Source organism: Curcuma longa, chromosome 6 (genome assembly GCF_044706935.1).
Source record: "Curcuma longa cultivar G26 ecotype Majalengka, Jawa Barat chromosome 6, ITB_CL_G26_1.1, whole genome shotgun sequence".
In the NCBI taxonomy this organism is placed as follows: Eukaryota; Viridiplantae; Streptophyta; class Magnoliopsida; order Zingiberales; family Zingiberaceae; genus Curcuma; species Curcuma longa.
This window is the reverse complement of record NC_133866.1, coordinates 4,815,163-4,832,367: the sequence shown is the minus strand read 5'-3', so window position 1 is coordinate 4,832,367 and position 17,205 is coordinate 4,815,163. Positions and strand designations below refer to the sequence as shown.

General features: G+C 46.5%; 3 protein-coding genes across 3 annotated transcripts; 2 read left to right on the top strand and 1 right to left on the bottom strand.

Annotated features, from left to right (window-relative positions):
- The first annotated feature begins 1,229 nt into the window (after positions 1-1,229).
- On the top strand, positions 1,230-4,727 carry LOC141830919 (putative serine/threonine-protein kinase-like protein CCR3). The gene has a single exon (XM_074718368.1). It carries the CDS (start codon positions 1,339-1,341, stop codon positions 3,709-3,711), a length of 2,373 nt encoding a protein of 790 aa, XP_074574469.1. The 5' UTR covers positions 1,230-1,338; the 3' UTR covers positions 3,712-4,727.
- A 4,447-nt stretch (positions 4,728-9,174) lies between these two features.
- LOC141830918 (ethylene-overproduction protein 1-like) lies at positions 9,175-13,489 on the top strand. The gene is made up of 4 exons (XM_074718367.1): positions 9,175-11,222; positions 11,660-11,951; positions 12,030-12,339; positions 12,709-13,489. The coding sequence occupies exons 1-4, from the start codon at positions 9,190-9,192 to the stop codon at positions 12,939-12,941; spliced, it is 2,868 nt and encodes a 955-aa protein (XP_074574468.1). The 5' UTR covers positions 9,175-9,189; the 3' UTR covers positions 12,942-13,489.
- Positions 13,490-14,394: 905 nt separating this feature from the next.
- LOC141830921 (uncharacterized) lies at positions 14,395-15,978 on the bottom strand. The gene is made up of 2 exons (XM_074718370.1): positions 15,114-15,978; positions 14,395-15,037 (listed from the first exon to the last, which is right to left on the bottom strand). Exons 1-2 carry the CDS (start codon positions 15,971-15,973, stop codon positions 14,395-14,397), a joined length of 1,503 nt encoding a protein of 500 aa, XP_074574471.1. The 5' UTR covers positions 15,974-15,978.
- Between the last annotated feature and the right edge of the window lie 1,227 nt (positions 15,979-17,205).

Genomic DNA, 17,205 nt, shown 5'->3' with positions numbered 1-17,205 from the left:
TAAAAAACAAATGGATTTATTTCTCCCACCGTTGTTTAATAAATTAACATTAATAACTCACCAATAACAATAATAATTATCACAATTTTTTTTAAAAAAATTTATCCTTTGTATCAAGAAATTTAAACTTATAACAAACATTTTTAATTAAATCATAATGGACATAAATGAAACGCGACAAGAGGCCTTTAAATCAAATTATATATGTATATATTTTATAATTTTTTAATTAAAATATAGTATATAATTTATTTTATTTGGAAAAAATTTAACAGAACTTTTTATATTAATTTAATATATACAAGTTTTAATTAAATGAAATAAATTTGAATAATTTACTAGACTAAATAAATAAGATTGAATATATATATAGAAATTTGATATCATGCGCGACTTATCCTGCGCGACCCGTGCACGACACCTCCGACCCACTGCCGCTACCGCTGCCGCCGCCTTGCCGACCACCACTGCTCGCCATCTCAGGGCCGATCGACATGCCACTTGCCGATGCTCCTTCCAGCGGCGGATTTCGACAGGATAGTGGTCGGAATCCGTTGAATTTGCCCGAAAACGTGATCCGTGCCCGCTCACCGCCACTACCGGCCAAATTGAGGCCGGAGACCGACTTCCTCGGCTGGTCTCCGATTGCGATTTGGTCGGAATCCTGCCGCAATTTGGCCGACAGTGTGTGCACTAGCGCCGGATTCTGACCAAATCTGATCGAGGAAGGATCGACGTCGATCCTTCCTCGATCGGTCTCCGACTGTGATTTGGTCGGAATCCGATCGTGATTTAGTTGGAATCCGACGCCAGACACTACCGACCGCGTTTCTAGATTGAAATTCGTCGGATTTCGATCACTATCCGATCGGAATCCGCTACTAGACGGAGCACCGGCGAGCACCCGAGGCGACGGCCGACCATGGTTGGACGGCGCAGCGAGGGCGGCGACAGTGGTGGTGGATCACAGGTGTCGCGCATGGGTCGCATAGGATACATCGTACAGGATATTAGTTTTATATATATATATAATTCATTAATTATTGTGAATAGAAATGGGAATGGTTTGCTAATTATTTTTATATTATAATAATTTTAATTAAAATAAAAATAAAAGGTACGTTTTGATTTTTGCGCAAATTTTTAATTAAAGCGGATTTCTGCGGTCGCTTCCATAATCCGCGCCCGCTTCCGCCCTCCTTTCCGCCCTCCGTCCGGGTTTTCTTTTCTGTTTCCTTTCTCCTTTCGTCTCGATTTAAAACCCTCCTCGGCCGCCGACATCGATCCCGATCCTCCTCCTCCTCCTCCTCCTCCTCCTCCATGTGGTAGCCTCCGGCGATGTTGCTTCACTCCGGCGCCGCCGCGATCCTGGTGCTCGTGACGCTTTTGGCGGTCCTCTCTCCCTCCCCGGCCTGCGGCGCCGGCTCCGCCTCTACCATCGCCATCGCGGCCGAATCGTCAACTGTATGCGGCGTCACGTACGGCTTCCCTAGTAGCATCCGCTGCGCCCGGCCAGGGGATAGCGCATCGTCCTTCCCCATCCCGCCCAATATCTCCTTCAGTTCCATCTCCGGTGGGAGCGCCTCCCTCTGCGGATTGAGGAGCGGAGGCACCGCCTTCTTCTGCTGGAACGCATCGGATTCCTCCGCCACAGCGTTTCGCCCGAAGCGGCTCTACAACGGCCCGGATGGCCTCGAGGAGCTCGCCGTCGGAGCGGCCCAGATCGCCAGCATCGATCTTGGCCGCACCGGCGTCCGGTGGTGGAGGGAGAACCGCAGATTCCCTTCCTTTGCCAACGGTTCTTACAGGTCCCTCACCTCCGGTCAGACCTTTACTTGCGCTGTGAATACTAACAACTCCGTACGCTGTTGGGGACCTCTCGGCGATGAAATCCAGGCCTTTTTCGTCAACGCCACCGTGTTGAGAATATACGCCGGCGATAACCACGCTTGCAGCATCGACACCGGAGGTCGCGTAATATGCAGCAACGGCCAGACGCCTCCCTTCCCTAACTCAGTGTTCGAGTTCAGGAGCCTCGCGCTGGGTTTCAATCACACCTGCGCGGTCAGGCGAACCAACGGCACGGTAGTCTGCTGGGATGGAGGCACGGGCGGTGAGTACGCACCAGTGAACATGACTGCTTTCGAGTTAATCGTCGCCGGTGGTAACCTTACCTGCGGCCTAACAACGGCGAACTTTAGTGTGCTTTGCTGGGGGACGGATAGGAACAACCCGGCGGTGACGAGGGTTCCTTTGCAAGAAATTCTACCTGGAATTTGCATCTCCAACCGGAGTTCTTGCCGTTGCGGGGTGTTCCCTAATTCGGAAAACCTGTGTTCAGGTTCCGAAGTTATATGCCAGCGTTGCGATGATCTAACCCAACAATCGTCCCCTCCGTCTCCGCCACCGCCACAGTTCCCTCCGTCTTCTTCTTCAAGGACTAATAGGGGGTGGCTGGCTTTCGCGATCGTTGGGTCGGTCGGTACATTCGCCGGTCTCTGCTCCATTGTCTATTGCATATGGGTTGGCATTGGCAGGCGCAAGAAAGTCCACAACTCCGTTCAACCAACGATTACAGCCTCCGCTAACGGCGGGCCTCACACCGGGCATTCTTCTGGGACGGGCGGCCCATCTTCGAGTCCTTTCGTGTCGCCTTCCGCCTCGCGGTCTCGAATCTTCCGGCGCCAGGGGTCGCGGGTGATGAAGCGGCAGAGGAGCGGCCCGTCCTCCTTCAAGGACCGGGCTGAGGAGTTCAGCTTTGAGGAGCTTGCCGCTGCCACCAACAATTTCTCCTTCGAGACCAAAATTGGGGGTGGCAGCTTCGGCACCGTGTACAAGGGGAAGCTCGCAGACGGGCGTGAGGTGGCAATCAAGCGGAGCGAGTCGGTGCCGCGCACGAACAAGTTCCAGGAAAAGGAGAGCGCTTTCCAGTCGGAGCTCGCGTTTCTCTCTCGGCTCCACCACAAGCACCTGGTGGGCTTTGTGGGCTACTGCGAGGAGAAGGAGGAACGGCTCCTGGTCTACGAGTACATGAAGAACGGAGCTCTCTACGACCATCTCCACCCGAAGACCGGCGAAGAATCCAGTGTCTTGAACTCGTGGAAGATGAGGATCAAGGTGCTTCTTGACGCAGCGCGGGGAATAGAGTACCTCCACAGCTACGCCGTGCCGCCGATCATCCACCGCGACATCAAGTCCTCAAACATTTTGCTAGACGCGAACTGGGTCGCCCGGGTGTCGGACTTCGGTCTCTCCCTGATGGGGCCGGAGTCGGAGGGCGACCATCTCTCGTTGCGGGCGGCGGGCACCGTCGGTTACATGGACCCAGAATACTACGGTCTCCAGCACTTGACCGTCAAGAGCGACGTCTACGGCCTCGGCGTCGTGATGCTCGAGGTCCTCACCGGCCGCAGGGCCATCTTCAAGGACGACGACGGGAACCCGACCAGCGTCGTCGTCTACGCCGTGCCTTTCGTTGTGGCCGGCGAGGTCGGCAAGGTGCTCGACGTCCGAGTCGGACCACCCTTGCAGCAGGAGGCCGAGGCGGTGGAGCTGGTGGCGTACACCGCCGTCCACTGCGTCAACGTCGAGGGCAAGGAGCGCCCGAGCATGACCGACATCGTCGCCAACCTCGAGAGCGCCCTGGCTCTCTGCGAGGAGAGCCACGGCACCATTTCCAGTGCCAGCATCTCCCTTGCCTCGGTTGATTGAGCATTAAGCTAAAAACATAGGATTTGTCCCCTCACCTTTCAATTCTTCCTTTAGATTTTATATACGTCGATTCCTTCCTTTTTTTCTGTAAATGCATTCCATAGTTTAGTTAGAAATCAAGAGATTTCACAATTCAAAGAGGATTTCAACATTTGTTCCATGATTTCCAAATTGCAATTTCACTGTTCTGTTCTTTGTTGTAGGTCTGAAGAGAAGATAAGAACTTTGCTTCAGCAAACATTTGAAAATTTGTGAACAAACATCCTTCTCATCCCTACTTTTGAATGCTTGTAGATGATTTTAGCTTATTGAAGATTCCACATCTCATCTTCAACTTCAACTTGAAGGCTAATTGATCTCCTCCAACATACAGCAAAAGGTCAGTTTCATTTCTGCCTTGCAAGTTTGACTTCAAACTTTGTTATTTCTAATATACTCTAGATTACCTTAACACTTAGCTTATTTAAACTCATTTTCTTCTGCTGAAAAATCTCGTCAATGATTTTGATTTGTTAGTTGTTGATGTAAGGTAGGAAACCTGTCATATTATACAAGTATTCTTCTGGTACTATCTTTTGAAGCAAATTGTTCTAAACTTTTTTTCTTCTTTGAACAAAGAATGAACACAACCTCATAAGTCAACTTAGAGTTGGTGGATTGGTACAACTAATGCCTTTTTGGTTGCAAGAAAAGAATTTATGATTAAGCTGGCATTAGAACTGTCTTTGTCTCCTTGATGATCGATTGCTGTAACATTTAATTGAACTAACATAATTAAGGATTCCTAATAATCAGATGAGGTAGTTGCTTGCTTTGACAAATTAATTAAGGTTTGAATTAACTATTGAACAATTGAATTCAAGTATTGTGCCTTTGTCAATGGTTTTTTAATGTTCTTCAATTGCTATAACTCATAATTGAGTTGAAAAAGGAGTGATTAGAACATGGTTTGTTAGAATCAGATGATTAATGCTTCATGAACTTTTATAGCTGATATATGAATGTTAGGGGATGTGGAAGAGTAAGGTTTTTTTTGGATGGAAGTATAAAGATGTATGATCTATGAGATTGAGAGTTTCTTCAGAATTTGGTTGTTTAGAATTAACCAGTTACTGTACTATTCTGGCCTCATGTATAATTACTTAACTACCCTCTACTATATTATTCTTATTATTTTCTTTTTTTTCTATATTTTCTGTCTAAATCTTGAATTGGAGGTGCATTGTAGTAGTTATGAAGTTGTAGTAGCTACGAAATTATAATTACTACAACTATGAATGTTAGATAAATTTTGAAAGATTATAATTTTTATCTCGGGTTGAATGCATAATATATCAAATCAAAGTTCGTTCAAATATCTACATTCGTTTTCATATGTAACCAATCACGATTTAGTCTTAGGTCCAAAAATATCATTTAAAAGCTTTTCAGAGGCTCTGAAGAATTTTAGTTTTTCTTCAGAATTTGGTTGTTTAGAATTAACCAGTTTATGTGCTTCAAATTATTTTAAAGCTTTTTTGCCGCCTAGTATCTCCTCTCTTTTTTTTTCTCCCTTTCGTTTCCTAGGGATAAATTTTATTGGGCAAAGATCAAAAAGACGTTTTATTTTTTAAAATAATCACGATGATACTCTGATTTTTTATTAAAAGGGTGTCCTATCTTCATATATAATTATTCAACTACCTTTTACTGTACTATTCTCGCCTCATGTATAATTACTTAACTACCCTCTACTATATTATTCTCATTATTATCTCTTTTTTTTCTATATTTTTTGTCTAAATCTTGAATTGGAGGTGCATTGTAGTAGTTACGAAATCGTAATTACTACAACTATGAATGTTAGATAAATTTTGAAAGATCATAATTTTTATCTCGGGTTGAATGCATAATATATCAAATCAAAACTCGTTCAAAGATCTACATTCGTTTTCATATGTAACCAATCACGATTTAGTTTTAGGCCCAAAAAAATATCGTTTAAAAGTTTTTCAGACGCTTTGAAGAATTTTAGTTCTTTTTATTTAAGGTTATTTTCTATATTGTAACAAGTTTTGATTTCATAGCTGTTATAACTGTTGTAATTGTAGCAACTACGATATCGTAACTGTTGCAACATATGTAGTTATTATAATACGGCTGATCGATTTAAGATTTAGGCAGGAATATAGGTAAGATAATAATGTGAGCAGTATTAGAGGATAGTTATGTCATTTTACATATGAATGAGATATTTTTTGATAAAAAATAAAAATAAGATACCCCTTGGACGATTTGCCCTCCAATTTTAGATGCTTTGTCAAGTCCCTAGAAATTTTAAATTTGTTTCATACTTGGTTAAGCATCCTCTGGAGCCACCTCCTTGATTTTTCGCCTCCTTGATATTTGAAGGTCACACCCTCCTCCACCCCTTACCATGTCGGCTTGATCTCTCACTCAATCTTCATCCTCACACCAAATTAGTTTCGCACCTCATTGGCTTAACTTCTCGCTCGACATCCCTCTTCACATAAGCTCCACTCGCACTTGAAGGACCCAAGTTGGCCAATTGGCACCCCTCCTCATGATCAACTGTTCGAACTCCTCTTCGATCTCTCGCTCAGCCTCCAACCCCCGTAGGCAAGTCGGCCCCCTAGATGATCGTCGGCAACCGATGATTAATAAAGATCGACAATGATCATCATCTATCATAGTAATTGAAGAAGAAGAAGACAAAATCAAAGCTTTCATTTTCTTTCCTCCATCTCCTTTTCGTGGTCGACATATACAATCCAAAATCAATGCACCAAATAGACCAAACCAATTCAAATTTGTCTTTGATTTTACTCTCTACAAATGCTTATTCAAAATGAGAACAAAGTCTTTTTTATCAAAAGAGCCATCTTTTTCCTACATCAACTCAAAATGATATACATTAATATTTATTATCTTATGTCATAAATCAAATATTTCTAACATGAAACTATCATTTCTCTTGCAGATTCTGCAAATATTTTTTTCTCAAAAATCTTTTCCTCTCTCCCTGTTTCTTTCCATTTCACAGTTTTGATTTGTCAGAAAAGCTTCGCAAGAAGAAGTTGATGTCGAGGGCTGGCTTTGGATTCCCTTCCTTTCCGTGGGTCTCGTGTTGCTTTTTATTCCTTGAAATTAATCAGCAGCAGAGCTTCGGCTTTAATGCGCCGCCCCCGGAGCCTCCTGTTGAAAGCTTCCGCGGAGGTCGCCGCCGCCGGCCATGGCCGTCTCCAATTAATTTCCCAGCACAGTTCACAGGACTCAACTAAATGCAGAATTTTTAATTGAAAAATAAATAAATAAATAAAAACTTGTTCATTAATTTTCTTTTAATTTTTTTTCTTTTTTAGTGTTTACTATCGTGCAGGTGAGGTTCCTTTCCCCTGTGTGCAATCGAAATTGAGAACTCTCATGTTATAAGAGGAGGGTTCACTCTTTTCTGTATTGGAGATCATTGACGATGTCGTGATCGATTCTACGAAAATAATACGCGTCAACAAGTTCGTCGGGAGTTATTTCGATTGTCTTTTAATATCTTTCCTCTCTAACATCAATCATATAACATACAGTGTTTTTTGTGCTGCTTGTGCAGGATAAATGAAGAACAAGCCTTCTGCTTTGCTCTGTTTGGAAGAGGCAGTGATCATGTCTTGCCTTTGCTCTTTTGCCTAAGTGTTCCGAAGCCCGACCGGATCCCGACTCGCGGCCAGTGAACCGAAGGATTCGGTGGTTAAGTCTTTTTCCGATCGAACCATCTTCAAGTCTTCTTCCATGGGGAATTTTTCCACTGATCAATTTCAATTCTCGACGATAGGTGAACCCAACATTATCGAAGAGGAGGAGGAGATTTAGTAGATCGGATCTGATGCGGGGGGTCAAGCCGGGTGACGTAGCTCTTCCGTAAGTCTTCCCATGGTTAAAGCTGAGATCGAGGTGTCGCCCATGGCTGTGGGCCTCTGTCTCGTCTCGGCCCACAGTGTTCACTTCGTGCCAGTCCGCCATTGCCACTCTCGTCTCGTCCTTTGACGTCTTGGCAAACAATCTCTCTCGGTAAAAGAGGACTCTCGTCTCTCTCTCGACGTCTCGGCAAAACAGTCTCTCTCGGCAAAGGATGACTCTTATCTTGTCCTCCGATGTCTCGGCAAGCTGCTTCTCCCGACAAAGGAGGACTCTCGTTTGGATTTTCGTCGATTAACCCTACTTCAGCTGTTTTCTTTTAGTCAACCTCACTTCCGCATATGAACCCAGCCACTCCACCTCTGTCAGGCTAGGCTTTAGCCTCAACTATGACTCCCTGACACTAGCTTTAGGTGTCGTTGCTGTAAGAGGGATGTGTTAGCCAGTAGTGTAAGCATGGTTCCTCCTAACACCGGTCCTTGCTACGCCATCACATTAAAGGCGCATCAAGCCGTTATATGTCGTCTCTCCCTCTAACCTCGTGGTCTGTACACACTACCAAAAGGAAGATATAGGGAATCAGACTCGAGCTTCCCCTACGCGTCTCCTCTACGCACGTAGCTAAAAACGGAGGAGACAGAATGAAGGTCATTTCTATAAGTGTGTATGAGCCCAAGGTGTACAACAGCTGACTTTACGTACGAAACCCTACGGTTGGTTATAAAAAGAGTAATTCACTACCATGCAAGAACTTGCGTCGGACGGTTCAAATGGCTTGATCATCCGCAATATTTAGAACATATCAAAATCTGGTTGAATCAACTAAGCTGATTTGATCCGGTCTAAGTTTGATAATTAGACCGGTGGGACCTACTGGTTCAGGGCCCACCGGACATGCTGTTGTCCGAGTGGAAACAGCTCTGTCCTTTCCCTTTCCCCCCGCCGCTTCCTCCTCTTCCTCTTCTTCCTCCATGGTTGTCGAGGGAATGGCCGACACGTAAGTCCACCGCATCGCCTCACATTCCACGATCATCGTCGGCGTCGGCGGCGTCGGCATCATCCTTCGACAGTTGTGAGCTAACCACCATCATCGTCGCAATCATTAATAATCGATCCGCAGCATCCAATCCATCGCCATTCCGTTCCGCTGAGTCGAGCTCAGCTTTCTTTCCTCTCTCGGATTCATCGTGCGAGCGAGGAAGCGGATGATGCGGGGCGGGGAGAGGCCGCAGCCCCGACTTCCGCGCTCCGCCTCCTCCTCCATCGCCCTCTCTTTCCACAGCGCTTGATCCATCGAAGCCTGAATCATATACCCAAATGTGAAGCCGACAACCACCATCATTCCCGTTAATGGTTCATTCTTCGCCTTCGTCTTCTTCTTCTCCTAAAGAAAGGCGGCGCCTTTCTCGAGATGGAGAAAAGAGAAAGACGAGAATAAAGAAAAGGGGGATTTTTTTTTTTAAATTTTGATGTTTTCTGGCTCGTTCTTGGAATTTCGGGGGTAAAGTTTTGATTTTTGAGATCGTCGGAGAGGAAGCGGCGGCGGCGGAGGAGGAGGAGGAGGAGGAGATGCAGAACAATCTGTTCACCTCGCTTCGGAGTATGAAGCTGATAGAGGCGTGCAAAAGCACGCAGGTGTACGCAGTGAATCCGAGCAATTCGGCGGCGTCTTCTAGTTCGTCGGCGGCGGTAGATAAGCCCGGCCTCCTTCCTACCTTCTCGATCCGTACAAAGTCGATACGCGCCGCCGGGAACGGCGTCGGGCATCACTATACTCCGTCCATGGTTGTGGATACGCTTCTTCCGTTCGGGTTACCTTCTCTCGAAGACATCGAGCCGCATGTGGATCCTTTCCTCCGGCCGCTTGATCCCGTTGCTGCGCTGTCGGACTCCTTCCGCCGTCTCTCCGCGGCGGTCGATGCGGTGGGCGACCCGGCGGAGAGCCGGCTCCTCCTCCTCTGTGATCTTCACCTCGAGCTGCGGTCCCTCCTCCGCCCGTTCGCCGACCCCAAGCTGCTCCGCCGGGCGCTTAGCTCCGCCCGCCTCCACGCCCCCAATGCCCACCACCGTCTCGTCCTCTCCGCCTGGCTCCGCTTCGAGCGGCGCGAGGACCAGCTCCAACCCGCCCCCGCCCCGCTCTCTGCCTGCTCGCCCACCTCCCCCACCCTTGAGTGCCCCCGCGCCTCTCTCCTCTCCTCCTCCGACTTCCTCTGTCCCTGCCGCCGCCCGCCTCCTGATCCTTCCCCTCCCTCCTCCTCCGCCCCCCACCGCCACGATCCGGACGACGAAGACGACGCCGACGTCTGGTTCTGCATCGCCGACGACGAGGTCCCCTGCGTCCGCTCCCTCATTGCCGCCCTCTCCAAGCCCCTTTCCACCATGCTCTACGGCGGCTTCGCCGAGGCCAGGCGCGATCACATCAACTTCTCCCTCAACAGCATCTCCACCCGCGGCATGAAGGCCGTCGCGGCCTTCAGCCGCTCCGGCCGCCTCGACGAGTTCCCGCCCGACACCGTCCTCGAGCTCCTCTCCTTCGCCAACAAGTTCTGCTGCGACGGCCTCAAGCACGCCTGCGACTCCAAGCTCGCGTCTCTGGTGCGCACCCACGACGACGCCCTCCTCCTCCTCGACTACGGTCTCGAGGAGACCTCCCACCTCCTCGTCGCCGCTTGCCTCCAGCTCTTCCTCCGCGAGCTCCCGAAGTCCCTCTCCGACCCCGACGTCACGAAACTCCTCTGCGCTCAGGAAGGCAAGGAAAAACTAGCGGCGGCCGGCCATGCCTCATTCCTGCTCTACCACTTCCTCAGCCAAGTAGCCATGGAGGAAGACATGAAGTCCAACACCACCGTCATGCTGCTGGAGCGACTGGTGGAATGCGCCGCTCCGGGGTGGCAAAAACAGCTATCTTTGCATCAATTGGGCTGTGTGATGCTCGAGAGGGGCGAGTTCAAGGATGCCCTGAAATGGTTCGAAGCCGCCGTCTCCGAGGGCCATGTCTACTCCCTCGTCGGCGTTGCAAGAGCCAAGTTCAAGAAGGGGCACAAGTACTCCGCCTACAAGCTCGTGGACCAGCTCATCAATGGCTCCAATCCTTCAGCAGGGTGGATGCACCAGGAGAAGTCACTCTACAGCCTTGGCAAGGAGAAGATGACCGAGCTACAGCTTGCCACCGAGCTCGATCCCACCCTTGCCTACCCTTACAAGTTCAGAGCGATCGCGCTAATGGAGGACGGCAAGATTGGAGCTGCCGTCGCGGAGATCAACAAGATAATAGGCTTCAAGGTCTCTACCGACTGCCTTGAGCTCCGGGCATGGCTGTTGCTTGCTCGGCAGGACCATGAGGGGGCATTGCAGGATGTGAGGGCTCTCATGACTCTGAACCCTGCTTACATGATGTTCCATGGGAAGCTTCATGGTGATCAGTTGATTGACATCCTCCAGCAACATGTGAAGCAATGCGACATGGCCGATTGCTGGATGCAGCTCTATGATCGGTGGTCCGCCGTCGATGATATTGGCTCGCTCGCTGTGGTGCACCAGATGTTGGCCAAAGAGCCGACTTGTAGCAGTTTAAGATTCAGGCAATCACTTCTGTTGCTAAGGTAAGCAAGTCATCTCCTAAACTATCTGTCTTCTTTAGAGATTAAACATTGCAATTAAGGTTCTAGTTCTTCAGTATTTTGATGATCGTTATGAAATCGATAATGTTGATAGAAAGGTGCATTGTCTCATTGAGATATATCGACAATTGCTGCTAGTTGTTAGGTCACAATTACTTTAGATGTCTGTGCAAACTAACCTATCGATACATGAACAGATAACTGTTTCATTAACTTGGTATGCCTGAATCACAGTGGTTAGTTTATGTCGATTTGTGTAGAGCAAACAAGCAATCTTGCGAATTGTTAGTTGTGGTTTCTTGTTTTAATGCACAATCTTGTTCGAAACAAATGCAATGCCTGATAACTAGGACAACCGCGCAGATCTTGTTGTTTGACAAAAATGAAACTATGCTGATGATGATACTTTCTCTATTTAGATTGAATTGCCAGAAAGCAGCAATGCATAGTTTGCGTTTGGCTAGGAATCATTCGACCACAGAGCACGAAAGGCTGGTTTATGAAGGATGGATGTTGTACGACACTGGAAACCGAGATGAAGCTCTTGCCAAGGCAGAGGAATCCATTTCCATTCAGAGATCATTTGAAGCTTTTTTCCTAAAAGCATATGCTCTAGCAGATTCTAACTTGGATCACACATCGTCAACTTATGTGATTCAACTACTGGAACAAGCCAACAGTTGTGCTTCTGATAACCTTCGAAAGGGTCAGGTATACCAAGCTGATAGTCCTACTCTTTCAAAAGTTTTTGTGATTCTTTTACATATTGATTGTGTAAACGACCTTTAGGCACACAATAACATGGGAAGTATCTATGTGGACTGCGATATGCTGGATGAAGCCGCAGAATGCTACTTAAAAGCACTTGGCATAAAGCATACTCGTGCACATCAGGGCTTGGCACGCGTTTATTACCTTAAGAATCAAAAGAAATCTGCTTACGATGAGATGACAAAGTTGATAGAGAAGGCGAAGAATAGTGCTTCCGCGTACGAAAAAAGGTCAGAATACTGTGATCGTGACATGGCAAAGTGTGATCTTAATATGGCAACAAAGTTGGATCCTCTGAGGACATACCCTTACAGATATCGTGCTGCAGGTGAATTCTCTATGTCAATATGATTTTAGTTATTGTAGGAGAAGAAGAACCATGAAAAGAATTTAAGAACTCAGCCATAACTGAGTATAAGCCTATTAAGCTTTAAATTTCTTACAGTTATACTACTTTTCATTGATAGCTTTATCGTCTTTTTCGGTATGCTTGTTTAAAATTTTCTACTATTCGAACTACACACAGCAATTTCATTCCATGAATAAGATCTTCAATCTGTTCATTGCCAAATCATACATGTATCTGTGTGATAGATTACTGAATTGTTTGATCTGTGAAATTTCATATATGTCGTGTGCTTTTACGATGCCTTTTAAATAACTACTAACAAATAACATTCCGACTTCTGATCTCCAGTCTTGATGGATGACCACAAGGAAGAGGAAGCAATCAAGGAGCTCTCGCGGGCAATCTCTTTCAAGCCAGACCTCCAGCTCCTTCACCTGCGTGCCGCATTCCATGATTCAATGGGAAACACAGAAGGCACCCTGCGAGACTGCGAAGCCGCACTGTGCCTTGATCCGTCTCACTCTGACACACTCGACCTCTACAACAAAGCCCGTGGAAGAGTGGAGCTCCAAAGTACATGAAAGCTTGCGGATGTCACCTGACTATGCTTTTTGTCGCAGGGTCCATGAATGTGGCCGTGGATTGCTCCACAGAACACAAAGATCGAAAATCGAAGAAGCTGAGAAGTGATCAAATTTTGAAGCAGAAGGTGCTGTGTATATATTTGTACAAGGTTTGTGGAAGAGTGCCTAAAGTGGAACAAGAAAGAAGAGGATGTTGAATGAAATACCATGAGAGAGTAGGCAGCTGAGGCTTTTGAACTGGTGGATTAGTCTCTTTGAATGTTTTTTTTTTCATAAATTTTTTTTTGAAATATGATTGCTGACAGAGAATAAAAATACATGAAAGGAGAGGAAAGGAATTAAAGGACATTTTACTCATGTCTTGTTTAATCTTTTGTCTATCTGTTCTTTAGTTCAAGAAGAGTAGAGTTTCTATCATCCTCTAGTTTTGAAAGAATGATACCTGTTGTTCCCTAGTCATGTTTGTGAAGTTGAGCAAGGAAAATGTTAGTGAAGTGAGGAATATGATCGTAGATAAGTCGAGTTTTGTGTTGTTCAAGTTTGTTTAATAAGATAATCAAGTCAAAGTAAGGTTGGGCCTAAAATGAAGTAAGCCATTGAAATTGATTTGGATTCTTTTTTTAGATGGTATTGAACTCTTAATTGCTTGAAGTTTATTTGATTGATTAATAAGCTTGATATTCGAAACATATTTGTTTGATTTGATAGTTTGTTTGTCTATTTACAAGTTTGTTTGTTCATTTTGATTTTATTTATAAATATAGTTCATAAATTTTGTTCGTGGATATCGATCACGAATATTGTTCACAAATAATTTATAATATTTGTTCATAAATATTAACAAGTTGAGCACATGAATTTGGAAGCTCTCAATCTAGTACTTTTTCGACATTGGTGGCCAAATCTCCTTTCACGATAACATTCCATTTATACTCGTTATTATTAGGCTCTTAGCGGATTTCTCTAGAACTAGCTTTTAAAGTCGAGTGTCATTGGTCCTTGGCCTAACTTCCAATCACTTTCTGACTCTTTGATCTCGGGTTCCTTTTGACCTTAAACTCGATGCCTAAGTACCTTTTGACACCGAACCTGATGCCCGAGCGTTGTAGGACTCCGAATCCGATTCCCGAACACATTCTAACTCCAAACCCAATGCTGAGCACAGTAAGACTTGATTCCGCTGACTCAATTTCTCGAGCACTCATACGACCTTGACTTCATCTTACACATGCTAGGTTACAAAATCGAAATCCAATCTCCTTTTGTACAGGCTTAACTCAGTAGACTCGTTCCCAAGATATATTAAAGTTTGTTCATTTAATTGATCTTATATATATATTGAACGAATATAAATAAGTTCTTATCATGTCAAACTACGAGTATGATCATTATCGTTTGATTCGTTTACAACCCTAAACACAAATTCCTCATTTTGGGAGATGAAGGCTAATCATTTTGGGAGATGAAGGTTGAGGGATTCCTTGAAGTGCAACTTCCTGGTTTCACTGTAGAAGGTCCTTTGCTTGTTCGGCCAGTAGGTGAGCCATATCGACCCTCTGATCTCCCACTCCATCGTCTTCCCCAAAGCCGCCGGGCACACCTTCCACCAGACGCTCTCGCCGTACTCGTCTCCGGCGAAGATGATCCCCCCTTGCTTCGTGAAGGGCCTGTACGCAGTCGAGTAGCGGTTCCTGAACCACGTTCTCGGTTGAAGCAGCGCGAACTTCGACGGCCGGGAGGAGAACACCTCCCTGCCATTGACGCCGTCATGAAGAAACCAGCTCAGGTTCGCGCTGTCGCCGTCCACCGACTGCTCGAACTTCCACGGCCTCACGCTCATGGTGACGGACTCCGTGGCCGAGATCCTGAGGCCCAGGTAGGAGTTCGGCGGCTCGAACGCGCCTTCGAGCGTCTTCTCCAGGCCGATTTCCTGCGTCGGATTGTCTGAAGATTTGCTCACTGAAACCGACAGAACATCCGATTGCAGGGCGGGAGTGAGCTGCAGGGAGATTCTCGAAGGGAAGTGCTTCTCCTCGCCGCCGTAGCCTCGTTCGGCCATGAGAGTCTCCGACAAGAGAGGATCCACGTCGCATCTGCCAAGAACAAATACACTGCGAGTGAGATTCTCGTTCCATCTGAACGATCGAACACTCGATCGGAATCACTGACCGTATGTTGTCGACGGCGACGGCGATGTCGATCCAGCTCTCTCTGCGGACGGCTCTGTAGGCGAGTTGTATCACAGCTTCGATCTGCTGGTACCTCAGGGAGAAGAGCAGGCGTTCGTCTTGAGTGGTGGCGGAGGGATCTTCGACGGCCATGGCTATGACAGGGCAGTAGAGCTGTACCTTCCACAGCCCGCTCGCGGAGCGGCCGTACGAGAACAGCGGCGACGGCGCTCTGGGCAGATGGCTCGAGGACCGGAGGAGCTCCGACATCCAGTTCGTCACTCCGAGGTTCACCGACCGCATCCACTGCTCTTCGAGGTTCGAGCCGAGCAGCCGGACGAGGAGCTTCAGCGCTTCCCGGCACGCCGGACTCCACACCTGGAGCGTCACGGCGTCGAGGCACCCACGGCGGAGCTCGCACGGAGCTTCGTAGACGGTGACGAGGAAAGTGAGGGTGACGAACGCCAGATTAAGGACTTCCCGGAGGTTCTCCTCCCTGACCGCCACCTGCTTCAGCCGGAAAGAGGATCTCCGGCCGGGGCCATACTTGAGGACCGAAACGAGGAGGTCGAAGAAGAGGCCGGTGGCTTCGTCTCCGCTCAAAGAGGGCTGCGCGCTGGACTTGAGGCGGATGGCGCCGGAGGTCCAGAGGGAAATGGGGGTGTGGTAGTCTGCGTAGATGCAGAAGGTGAGGTACGGATTGAGCTTTTGGGGGTTTCTGGCGACGGAGAGTCTCAAGGAAGCTGCGCAGCAGGGTTTCGACGAGCAGATGCAGAAGCTCATGCGGTCGGAGCTCCATTGGGAGAACGGGGGGAGGCTGCTCAGCCAGCCGCCGACGTCGATAGGCGAATTGGAAGCCATGGAAGGAGGTGGGATCGCTTGCTGCTCGGTCGGGGAGGGGTTGATATATACAGGAAATTTATTTAGTTTTTTTAATGATTATTATTTCAATTTATTAGATTCTATCTTAGTTATAAAATTTAAAATTCAATTAAATCTAACCGTCATATATAAAGAGGTAAATCGAGAAGCTACAGTTGACCATTACGAAGATGACATCTGTGATTAAATCGAAAAGCTACAGTTATCATTACAGGGAGGACATTATTTTGGCTTTATCGAGATTCAATCCTTATCCACTTTAATAAGTCTGTTCCACACTAACTAACTCAATCATGCCCCTAGGACAATTGTATCAGTGATATTTATACGAGAAAAAAGTCAGCATCATGCGGCATAATCAAGTTAAAAATCAAATTGAGTTGTACGTCAAAGTCAAGACGAGTTTGGATTAAATGAAGATTTGTTTGAATCCGATCAAATTGAGTTCGGGTCAAGTCGACCCTCCTAGAAGATCTCAAGTTAAGTCTCTTCGAGTGCATCCGAGTTAGGTCTGCCCTCAATTTTAAATTCTGACTCGATATGGTAGTTATTAAAGTGCTAACCATCAAGAGGCGTGTCTCTCGAGAAGAGGTGTGTCTCCTTGATCAAGAGGAGAGAGGTATGTTCTTTAGGAATCAAAGTCACTCTTTCACTCTCTACTTAGATGTAGTCCTGCTAACTCTCTTGTCGAGTCTTGACTCGATCGCCCTGCTAACTCTCTTGTCTAAGTCCTTTCTCAGTTGAGACTTTCGTTCAGCTCTCAATCTCCCTCCACCCAACAACGGCAAAACCGATAAAGGATAGATTATGTGTAGTCGACCTTTCTTAAGGCCGATCACATTTGATGGTCAACTTGAAGAAGGTCGATCTCATTGAAGACTGATCTCATTTGAAGCCCAACCCTAACAAGACCGACCTCATTTGAAGTTCGATCCGACGAAGTCATTGAAGCTTGATCTGAAGAAGACCAAGCCCGACTTAAAGAAAGTCCAATCCACCATAGATGGATTTGAAGATCAACCCAATCGGTATTCAACTGATCGAAAATACTTGTTTCGTGGTTATTTTACTGAGTCATCTTATCTCTTGATCTCAGACCGGATGCATCATCAATTGATGATTAAAAATAAATAATTTAATAATTGATATTATATGGATTTGATTTATTCGATTTTAAAGACAAAAGTGGAGCAGCCGTTGTCCATATGTAA